The sequence below is a fragment of the Monodelphis domestica genome, chromosome 4, assembly GCF_027887165.1.
Source record: "Monodelphis domestica isolate mMonDom1 chromosome 4, mMonDom1.pri, whole genome shotgun sequence".
NCBI lineage: Eukaryota > Metazoa > Chordata > Mammalia > Didelphimorphia > Didelphidae > Monodelphis > Monodelphis domestica.
In genome coordinates, this window is record NC_077230.1 from 172,471,681 (window position 1) to 172,484,091 (window position 12,411).

A 12,411-nucleotide genomic window follows, 5' to 3' on the forward strand; every position below is an offset into this window, starting at 1 on the left:
GTCCTCATATGGTCAGGGAGCCCCATTATACCATAGGGCAGTTATAGTAAGAATAAAAAAGAGAAGTGTAATAGAAAAACTCTTCTTGGGTATAAAGTTTGGCACATTGTAATGTCTTATCTTAGTTAACTGTCCTAGCTAATCAGAGGTCAAATTTAATTTTTTTCTAAAAGCTGAAATACTAATGCTATCAACAACTTCTAAAATTTAGGTACCCTAAGAAAGTCACCCAGTTATAGTCAAATATTTGCAAATAATCCACAAACATCTATTTATTAAGCATTTACTATGAATCAGGCACTTAGAACTCAGCATACAAGAAATTTATATTCTCAAGAGGGGATACTTGTAAGGCACATACAAAATACATAGGAAAATAACTTAGAAGGAAAAGCACTAGCAACTGGTAACCAGGAAGGCTCTTGCAGAAAGTGGCATCTGAGTTAAATCCTAAAGGAAGTTAAGAATTCTAAGAGGTAGAAGTGAGGACACAGAGCATTCTAGGAACTGAAAACAGATAGTACAAGGCATACACACCTGAGAAATAGAACATGGTGTATAAGAATTAGCAAAGGGATCAGAGAAGCAAAATTGTAGAGGGCAGAACAGAGAATAAAATATAATGAGAAGGGAAAAGCAGGAAGGACCTGAGTTATAAAATGTGGTTATTAATCATAAAGGGAATAGAAAACCCCAAGAATTTACTGAGTAGATGGTGACAGCTTAATCTACATTTCAAGAAAAGCATTTGACAGCTTTGAGTGGATTGGACAGGAAGGACTTGAGGTTGGGAGACTGGAATTGGGAATTGAGAACGATCTACACAAGGGGAGATGAGAACTTTAACTATAGTGGGGAGCAATATGAATGGAGTGAATAGGTAGGATGTGAGAGGTGTTTTGGAGGTAGAAATGGTAACATTTAGCACCTGATGGGAGAGATTAAGTTGAAATTTTCACCAATCTTGAAAACCTGGGGGATAATAAGGATGGGAGTTCTTGACAATGACAGGGAAGTTCAGATTTCAAGTTTATGCAGGGAAATATTGAGTTCTGGTTTGGGACATTCTGAGTCTGAGATGCCCATAGTATATCCAATTTTGTTTGTTTATTTATTTTTAAAACCTTTACCTTCCATCTTAGAATCAATACTATATATTGCTTCCAAGGCAGAAGAGCAGTAAGGCAATGGGGTTGCCCAGGATCACACAGCTAGGAAGTGTCTGAGGCAAGATTTGAACCTAGGACCTCCTCCTGTCTGTGGATGAGAGAATTGAAAAGGCCTGCAGCAGATATGAAGAAGCAAGACCTGCAGAACTGTCAATCAAGGACAGCATTCTAAATGGAATGGTGACCAGGAAGGAAAAGCCAAGCTGAGAGACCTGGTCTTTGGCTCTAGGGACAAGAAAGAGTAAGGACTGAAAGATCCTGCTCTCATTGATTTCTCCCTTCAAGACTCAAGTGACTAAAATTTTTAAACTTGCTAGTCATCATCCCAATTCTTGACTCTATTCCACTATCCTTCAACATAGGAATATTTTAGGATTAGGGAAATCCCAAACCCTCTCTCCCATCAACTTCCCTTCCCTTTCCCTTTCTCCTAAATAAAATCCCTTACTTAAACTTATCAAAGAGAGAGTTATCTGTCTGATATACCAAGATGCTCACTCAGAAATGATTTCAGTGATACCAACAGAAGAACCAATTGATGGGGGAAGGGAGGAGGGAGGAAGGACAGGGAGGAGGTTGACTGATCTGATCTTTCAATCATCATCACCCTCAAGTTAATTCCCTAATACAACTTGGCACCCTGTAAAGACCCTACCCTATAGAGAGGAAGCCAAAAGAGAAAAGACAATATGTTCATGCAGATAGTGTTTGGTATGATGATGTTAGCCATCATTGCCTGCTACTGGGTATATAATATCTTATACAGCACTATGACCAATATAGTACTGTAGAAGATGGGGTACATATCAAATACCAATACATTCCTGATGAGCATACCTTTTCAAAACAAAACCATCTTATGGCAAGTGATTACTCAGGCTTACATCATTACCATGGCTGCCATACAGACTCTTACTTACATGAAGAACATTTATAAGTTTATGGTAACAAGGACAGCAGCACAACTCATGGTCGTGGACACTAACTTAGAAGATCTTGTAAAGAATATATGTGAAGAATTTTTAAAGGAAAAGGGTTTAGATCAGATCAAAGTGGGAAATGGACAGGCAGACAATGTAACTAAAGATAAGGAAAAAAAGGCCAAGAAGACTAAGTTAGGTGCACAGGGAAATGACAAGGATAAGGACACTAGTACAAAGATGCTGAGAAAATTTTGCCTTTGAAGAACATCACAAAGATCTCAGACACAGCAGGAGTGTTACACTCCAAAGTCCACAAACAATTCACCACATAGGAATTGGATTCCATTAGGAAAAGATTCCCAAAATTTAGCTCAGAGTCCCATAGATCACACAAGGAACTAAAAAGGACATTTCAGATCTTTGAGGCCAGTTTTGATGATACAGAGTTCCTTCTTTCAGAGTTGTTTAGCCCCATGAACACCATCAGTTTATTGAAAAAACAAGATCTGACAGCACCCTGTCTAGCTGGCCAACAGAGAAGCAAAGAGAAGATTTTGACTTCTCTAACCCTGTGTGCATGACATACCTCAGGAAATGCAGGGAGGACTTGCTCCAAGCAATCAAAATGTTTTGCCCCAAGTCTAATGCATGGAGTAAATTTGATAAACTGGTCCAAGAAAAAACAGAGCACTGTGCCACATTCATTGACTACCTGTCTGAAACTGCAGAGTCTATTATGGGGATACAGAAGGACTCTTAAGAGTCAGCAGCTCATGTCAGAAGGCAATTTCTTAGGGGTTGCACATCATACCTAAGAAATTTTTTCAAGAACTATTTCCCTAAATATGATACAGTGACTCTGTCAGAGCTTTGAGATTCTGCATATCTTTAGGACAGTCATACAAATCAAAATAAACAGGTGTCAGAATTAAAACAAAAATTACAGGACACAGAACAGAATCTAAAGCAAAAAGAGATCCAAGAAATTAAAATTTTTATACAGTCAAAACATACACAAAACCTTCTTACCAGCTAAGTAAAGTACATAGGGAAATCAGACAATGTTTCTTTTGTCATAAAACTGGATACCTCATAAAAGATTTTTTCCAGATTTGAACCTAGGATCTCCTGGCTCGAGGCCTAGCTCTCAATCCACTGAGCCATCCATTTGCTCCCTATATATCCAATTTTAAAAGTCCAATTGTCCAGGACAACTCCAAGTGCTTATGATGAAAAAGGCTATCCACCACCAGAGAAAGAACTGATAGTTTCAATGTGGACTGAAGTCAACCATTCCTCATTTATTTTCTCCATGAATTTTTCTCTAGTGTAAGCAATATATTCCTTCTTTCACAATATGATGAACATGGAAATATATATTGCATGAGAACATGTGTTTAATTTATATCATATTACCTACCATCTTGCTGAACAGTGAGAAGTGGAAGAAGAGAGAACATGAATCACAAAATGTCAGAAAATGATTATTAAAAATTGTATCAACATGTAATCTACAAAAAAATTAAAATTACCACAAAAAAAGATGAGAATGGGTTGGGGTCAAAGGTAGCTATAAATGGCCTGAGAATATAGTGAGAGATGATGAGAGATGAGCGATGAAGGCGAGGAGAGGAAACTCTTCACAAATGGCTGTGTGTGTGGGTATGAAATATCAGGCAAGGTTCTAAACTGAGAGAGGCTACCACAGAAGGCTTTAAGACAGAAATCGATGTCCTAGAATATCTCCTGAAATTAATGATTAGGAAGGAGTAGAGGGATTGTGTTGCTTTAGATAAGGTAAGATGATAAAGTACCAGGACCCTATCAGCAGTTTTGTTATTTCCTCTCACTATTCAGCAGCAGGTGGGTAGAATCAAGGGATGCAAATGGTAGAGGTCTGGAAAAACTATGGTTATCAAAAAAGGACAAGAGGGTGAGGGATTCAAGAGATTAAAATAACCTAGGGTCAAGATTGGGAAGGAAGGGCCAGGGAAAATACTGACAGGTGGAGGAACTGAAGGGGAAGACAAGAAGGAAGACCACAGGGTTTATATGATATAGAAAAAAAGAGAGAATGGTGAAATTCTATGATAGCTTAATGACACTTCTGAGTTCATGAACATGGAAATGAAACATTTGTGAATAATGGCAAGAACTGAGCACATTACCATCTCCCTCGTGTGTAGATGAGGTAGAGAGGAATAAAATTGGTAGTTTGAGGAACTGGTTAGTTGGAGGTATTTGAGGGAACATCAATATGTATAATAATAATATATTACATAATGATATATACTATATAATGCAATTAAATGTAATAAAGAGCTGTGTGGGGAGAGAGGGAGAGAATAGTCTTTCCTCCCTCAAGGAAAGGACAAAGGAGGAGGAGTTGATGTTGTGGTTGAACCAAGAGATAGAAGGAGGGTGAATCTGTTCTTTCCCCCCTTCAGTCCTCTCTGGTTATGGCTCTTCACTACGCCTGCCTTTTCATCCCCCACGGCCAAGCTCTTCCTAATGGTAAGCCTCTTCCTTATAGAGACAGAGAGGTCATTTCTCTTCCCCCACCCCCAGCTATTACTTGCCCTTTCACTAAGCTTGAGTAAGTTAAGGTTTTGATAAAAGATTTGTTCTAAGGTAACAGGGATGAAGGATAAAGTTGAAAATGGCTGGTAGATTGGGGTCAAGAGGGAGGAAGGAATCCCTATATAGCTAAACCCTCCCCCCCAAAGTTAGGTAACTCAGGTTTGGTGGACTGAGCCCCTGAGGGGTTCAGAGCAATGAATCCTGACTTTTGGCACAGCACAGCAGGTGTCCCAGGTTCAGGATAAAAGGGAGATTGTGACAGTTCTTGTGGACTACTTCCTTCTTCAAGTCTTTGCCCACTTGTTGATTTGGGAGGATTGGGATCAGGGTTCAGGGAAAGAAATGTTTCTGGAATCAGCATCCAGTCAAAGAGTGGACCGTCTCCTTAGCAGGTCTCAATACAAGAGACAGAGCCAACTGTCTCCCTCTGGGTTTTTTCCTTTCCCAAAGTTCCAAATCTTCTCAAAGCCTAACCTCCCACTGCTGATGGAATCCTTGCAGTTTCTCCAGGCTGTCATTTCAAAAGTCTCTGGATTTTCTTTCTCACATAAATAATAACAAATAATAATAATGAAAATAGTTTGAGAGATTGGTTAGTTGGGGATTTTGAGGGAACATCAATATGTACCATAATAATATATTATATAATGATATATAATATATAATGTAACTAAAAATAACAAATAATAATGGTGAAAATAATTTGAAAAACTGATTAATTGGGGTATTTGAGGGAACATCAATGCATACAATAATAATATATTATGTAATGATATAACATATAAGGTTATATATTATGTAACTAAATATCAACAAATAGTAATGATGAAAATACTAGTTATTATTTATATAAAGTTTTAAGGGTTGCAAAGTGCCTTACATTTCATGTATGTAGAAGTCCCCTACTATAAGGAAAGGAATTTGGGTGGAAAAGAAGGCTGATTTGAATACTAAATGAATTGCTTTCAGGTGGCAATAGAAGGAAAGTCTGGAAATGTAAACTTCAAGCAAGAGTCTATTATTCTGATTCTCTCACACTGGACCAGTGAGGCCATGGTTATGAAAGAAACTGAAACCAGTACAGAAAATGATGGCCAGATAATGAATGATAATCAACTGTGAATGATGACTAAACTTTTATTAACAAGGTAAAAGATCTACTCTAAGAGACTCCTGGCAAAAAAGGACATCGAAAAGGAGTCTGTTGCTGGAGACTGATGCTGGGAGAAGAGAAGGCATGACTATAGGAGTCCAAACATAACTTTCTTAGGAAAATTATATACCTCTAACCTAATCAGTCTTATCAGACAGCTAGGTGGCACAGTGGATAGAGGGCTGGGTGTCAAAACTCTTCTTACTGAGTTCAAATCTGGCCTCAGACACTTCCTAGCTGTGTGACCCTGGGCAAGTCACTTAACTGCCATTGCCTAGCTCTTACCACTCTTCTGCCTTTAGAATCAATCAGAGTATTTAATTCTAAGACAAGAAGATAAGGGTTTAAAAATGAATGAATGAATGAATGAATGAATCACCTCCAAAGTCATAAAGTCATACTTCTGTCCTTTAATATTTTATCTTTTGATTCACTTCACAATTTTCCCAATATTACTTTCTCTATTCTCATTACAGATTTACTATGATTGAATTAAGTTTTGGAGTTAGTACAGTGGATAGGTTTGACTGACTTCAGATTTTGCTTCAAACACTTAATTAGCTATGTAACCCTGCACAAGACACTTAAGTCTCTGTCTGCCTCAATTTCTCAAGTTCTGTAAAAATGAGATAATAATAGTACCTAGCTCTTAGGGTTCTCTGAGGATCAAATGAAATGATTACAAAGCACTTAGCATAGTACTTAGCACATAACAGGTACTATATCAATATTTTAAATTAAGTTTTTTATTTTGAAATTCTTGGATTTGAGATTTTTAAATTCATTCTTAAAAAAAATTTTTTTTTTAAGTTTTAAATTCATTTTTATAAAAGGAAGTCACATTCACTCCACTCACAAAACGCAATTCTTTGGTATCCTACTTTTAGCCAGAAGATGGCACTGGACTCCATCTGAAATGGTATGGAGCCAGTTATTTACTAGTCCAAATTACATACTTATTCACTAAGAATATGGCTACTATTAGACCATAAGGATGAGATATTCAGGAAGTATTCTGTTGTTTTTTCACCTCAAAGGGGAAAAAATTCTATGCGGAGGTAGTTCTATGGACCAAGTCCTTACACAGGCTTATAGCAGCAGATACTGGGCCTTATTCTCTGAAAAGGGTAGAATTCTTCAGTCCATATATTTCCTAAACAGGGCAATTGTGTGACAGCTTAGCCTTCAATTAGAAAGGAATAAGAAGAAGAGTAGAAAAGCACACAAAAAACACCCTCTGAATTCTCCTTTTCGGTCTGGAATAATCCACAAACTATTTGCACCACATTAAAAATGAACAAATAATTTTGACCTAGCATTTATGCAACCTTCAAGCTTTGCAAAAGACATGTTTTTTTACTCATTTGATCCTAGAGCAATATTGTGAAGTAGGTGGCATTATTAATCTTATTATGCTGAAGAACAAACTGAAGATAAAGAGATTAAATGACTTGTCTAAGGTCATGCAGATAAGAAGGACTCCTAGTCCTACCCCCTTATCCATGTCCTTGACATAGTGCTTTAAGGTTTCCAAAGTTCTATACAAAAATTATCTCATTTTATTTTCAAAGCAATTCTAGGAGGTAGGTAGAATTAATTATGCCATTTTATAGATGAAGAAATTGAGGCAGAAAGTAACTAAACACAGGGTTACCAGGTCTTTTGAGGAGAGATTTCAGGCTAGTTAGGACTACAGATCCAGCAACTTCTCAGTATAAGGCTGGTTAGGCTAACATTGGTATCTGTGTGGCAGCATGGAGTGATGTTTTCTGAGAAAGAATAAAATAATGGAATATAGACAGAAAAGTATAAAAATATCAAGAAACAGTAATACCAATTTTTCTTCTTTTTTTTTGGCATAAATGATCAAGAGTTACCCTGTTTGACTGAAGTTGCCCAACCTGGAATGCCAGGAAAGTATTTTCTCTCTATCATGCTCAGATTCTCTTTGGTACTACCACAGATACATAAAAAAATTCCAGTGCCTAATTATTGTAGCTTGCAAGAGAAAAGTAATATAGGAAAGAAAAGTGGGGTGTTGGAATTACCAGGCACAAGGCTATTTTTTTAAAAACTCTTCCTTTTTGTCTTAGCAAGGGCTAGGCAAATGGGGTAAAGTGATTCCCTTTTTAGTCACAGATCTAGAAGTGCCAGGCCATATTTGAACCTACGATCTCCTGACTCCAGACCCAGCACTCTATTCACTGTGCCTCCTAGCTGCCCCAATGCATATGATTATAATTAACCTGAATATCTGCAGTTTTGTTCTAGAAACAGAAGTCAACAACCTGGCTCCCAGCATTCTCCTGTTACCATGCACTGATAAACACACAGCAATTTTACTCCTTTCTAGACCTTCCCATGGAACTTAAGGAAACTTAAGGAAACAAACATTCATTGAATAAGCACATACTGTGTTCCAGGTACGATGATAATTGCTTTAGAAATATTATCTAATTTTATCCTTGAAACAACCCTGAGAGGAAGATGCTATTATTGTCATGACAATTTATAGATTAGGAAGACAAACATAATGAAATGTCTCAGGTAGGATTTGAACTGAAGTCTTACAGATTCTAGCTCTCTGCTGTCTCTCCTTTAACTTTCTATTCAGGACTTGTGGGAGAGCATTCTAGAACTTCATGGAGGACCAGAAGAGGAGAGAGTTGTCTAAATGGATGTTGTGGACTTCCAAAGAGAACAAGCTTCTGTTAGCCCTGATAGCCAGTGAACAAGCATTTATTGGGGAAAACAGATTTTCTGAATATGGTTAACTACACTTACTGCTTACATGGAATCTTCTCTACTTCAGTTTTCAAAATTCTCTTCTGAATGTTTGCTACTTAATCAAGCTATTTCTTTTCAGGTGTACTCTGGCAGGCTTCTTCCTCCTCATGACAGGACTCCCATCTCAAGAAAGCCTGTCCAGTGCTGGTGGAAGTTGGTAAGGGTCTGAACGCCATGCATTTTCAAGGCTGGATGATCTAAGGCATTGTGACATAGTTGGATGAGGAGGTGGCCTTGGACCCAAGATGTGCTAGGCTCAAAGTCTGATTCAGACAAATAGGAGTTTAATACATACAAAAGGCAACATGGCATAGTGGATAAAGAGTAGGTTTTAGGGCACTTGGGTTCAAATCCTGCCTAGACACATACTGACTGTGTTACTTTTCTAAGCACTAACCCTACAAGCTTCAGAAAAGATGCTCATCTACATCAGGAGAAGACGATTTCTCATCAGATCCCCATTTGAGTAAATGCAGAGGTCTGGCCAAAAAACAAAACAAAACAAAAAAAAAAACAAAATTCATGACTCAAAATTCTACCTAATTATGGAGATAAATCCTAAAATGAAGGCTGAAAGCTGTCATGTTATCTCAGGAACATGTTTCTCCTGGATAGAACCAGCCCAAACAAGAATTAAGTACCCCATATTTATTGCTCATCTAGTTTTTATTATGTACTGTAATTGTGAATATACTAAGATGAAGGCAGCTTAGTAAGCTTATGTCTTCAGAACACCCTCAATGATAAAGTGTAAGTTGAAAGGAGAGGCAAAGCTGAGAAAACTGTTCAAAGTAATTTTCCACATCAGAAAGGAATGGCAACTCAGACTTGGCTTTGTCCCACTTTTAAATTTTTATGTAGGTATTAAAAATATCAGTGTGCTAAATCAAATCTTCACCTCCTGCTTCGTTAAAGTTTTATTTTTATCTCTCCAGTTACCTACATATTAGTGAATGATTAATTGAACTGTTCATCAAGAGGCAAAAGTCTGACTTCCTTTTAAACAAAGAGAAACAAATATCCTAAATCTAAAGGAGTTAGGGAAGTAAAGATTTTTGTTATTTAAGTAAGTTGCTGGAATGCAGGAGTTTGTATACTTCATATGTAACCTCAAAAAAATAAAAAATCAGCAGGTCTATGAATCTTTTCTCTTAAAAGACTTTTCTTTCAAGATTTCTATCATTTGGAACAGAAGATTTGGGATAGCTTTGAATGTGTGAAATAAATTTTGATTGGGAATGTAGGAAAATTTAAAGTACAGACAATTCCAGGAGCTTAGAAAAATATCCCACAGCATGGCCTATTTACTTATGGAAATAATTATTAAAATATTGCTAACATGAGAGTTAAATGAAGTCACCAAAAGTCATCCCACAGAAAAACATGAAAAATTATTAACAATGAAATAGGTTACATCAAATCATCCGATCAGATGGCAACATACCTTCCATGAACAGTAGTAGACTTTATCACATCTCCTGGAAGAACCACAGAGAGCTCAATGTCTTTTTCTATCAAATTTTCTTTCTGCTCCATGATGAAATTAGAAGATTCTACAGACTCATATGAAGAAACATCAATGCCTTTAGACTCACTTGGAGGAAGCGGTGCCTTGCCTTTAATTTTTCTTCTAACAAAAAAGCAGAATAGGAAACAGTAATTACATTTAATGAGCAACACTAATGTAGCATTAGGTTAAGGTTGATTATTTGAACAATGATAGGGATAAGTAGACAGCATTAGTATGCTCATCTTTTACACAATGAAGTGCCCTTCCTCCCTTATTGCCTTCCCCCATATTCCATGCTACTCCCAACTAGATCTTGCTTCTGTTCTGCTAACCTAACTGAAATCCTAGTCATCATTCATATGCAGCTCTACCTCTTTCATACACTCCTTACTAACTATTCAATTTTAATATTCTACTTACTTAAGATAAAATTTATAAACTGCTTATTGAGCATAGTGCCTGGCACATATTAGACTATAAAAATTTTTATTCTCTTCCTTTCCTGACTCCTCTTTCCCCCCACTTCTTGCCAGGTGGTTCAGGGCATTGAGGGATGAAATTAAAGTTCAAATCTAGAGGAAGCTAGGTAGTTCAGTGTATAATGCACCAGGCCTGGAGATGGGAGGACCTGGGTTCAAATCTGTTCTCAGACACTTCCAAACTGTGTGATCCTGAGCAAGTCACTTCACCCTACTTACCTAAAAAAAATAATAATACACATCTAGCACCTGATTCTTTCTAACTGTGACCCTGAGGAAACATTTTTGGGCTTCAGTTACCTATAAAATGGGGAAAATAATAGCACCTACCTACCAAAGGTGATGGGAGGACAAAATGAAATATCTGTAAAGCATTTTTGCTTAAATTTCTATTCAACTATCATCATCATCATCATTATTATTATTATTTAAATTCCCATCATTCTCTGTGCCAGAGAAGATCATGGCACACTTATTTTACAGAGTTGTTGTGTAGAAGAATATTTTTAAATGCCAGATTGCTATAAAATTTTGAGTTATTATTATAGTGAATATCATATAATTTATTATATGGTAACTTCATTATCTCCCAGTGGTTTATAATTTTTTTAAAGGTAAGGAAGGAGAACTTCTACACACATATACCATTTAGCATAGTACTAGTAAATTAAGAAGTCTTCATAAACATTTAAGTACCTAATATGTATAAAACATTGTGCCAGATGCCATTGACAAGACTAAAATAAATAACTTTTGCTTTCAAACTTACAATCTACTAGGAAAATACATGTGTGAATAAGTATAAAATAAAATAATTTAAAGTTCATGAGGGCAGTAGAATTGGAATTAAAAGCAAGGTATGAATGAGTAATCAGGAAAAGATTTACAGTGGAACTGATGCCTGAGCTAAGCCTTGATGGAAGTTAGCCTACTGAGAGGTAAAGATAAGAAGGAAATGCTTTCCTGGCAGAGGAGACAATTTCTTTGCTAAAAGCTATGATGGAATGACTCTTTAAGCTTTCTGATTATCATAACAAGTTAAGCACAAAATAAGGAGTGTCATATTGCCTCTTCAATAAGATTCCTAGAAACCACAAAATGATGAATTCAGTAAAAAATACAGAAAAATGCCAAATGGACAAAGAATGTCCAAAATAAAAAATGTAGTTCTATGTGTAGCTCATTGAATTGGACTAATAATTAAATAATGAGCTGGGCCCAGGATTAGAGGAAAAACAAAGCTGGAATATTTTGGGAAACTTGTGTGAGGCTGATGATGATCCAAAGCTCCTCCCTGATACCAAAGAGTATCTTTTAAGACACCAATATTCCTGACAGAGAGGACTTAAAATAGCAGACAGGAGAGCCAGTGGTAGAATAAAAAATGACCTCATTTTCTTTCTTTGATATATAACTCAAGCCTATGAAATCATGCATGGATGCATGCAGTTCTCTTACCCAAAATAAAATTCTAGTGATAATATATGGCTTTAATTCATGGAAACCACAGTCTCAGAAGAATCAAAGTAGCAGAATACCCAAAGGACAATGGAAAGGAAAGGAGAATGTTAGGCTGCAATATTTTGCAAGTGAAAGAATAGTATCAAAGAGTGGTGTCAAATTGTGTTTGGGGGAGGTGTGAGGATGGGAAACAGGAGGCATTAATCTATATGTAAGGATCCCTGCAAGCCACATATTGACTTAGTATTTAAATGTGATCAAATCTGTTTTATTGTGTATTTATTTCTAAAAGTTTCCTAATTATATTTGAAACTGGTTCTAGGGCATTTTGTGGGTACCATATCTGACA

At 36.7% G+C, this 12,411-nt stretch overlaps 1 protein-coding gene across 10 annotated transcripts in view; it reads right to left on the reverse strand.

Moving 5' to 3' along the window:
- Positions 1 to 12,411, reverse strand: part of COBLL1 (cordon-bleu WH2 repeat protein like 1) — a 200,086-nt gene that overhangs the window by 59,836 nt on the left and 127,839 nt on the right. For all 10 annotated transcript variants that reach the window (XM_056793967.1, XM_007494279.3, XM_007494280.3 and 7 more), the window contains exon 3: positions 10,057 to 10,242. In XM_056793967.1, coding sequence (XP_056649945.1) covers positions 10,057 to 10,242 — 186 coding nt within the window. The remainder of the gene's footprint in view (positions 1 to 10,056; positions 10,243 to 12,411) is intronic.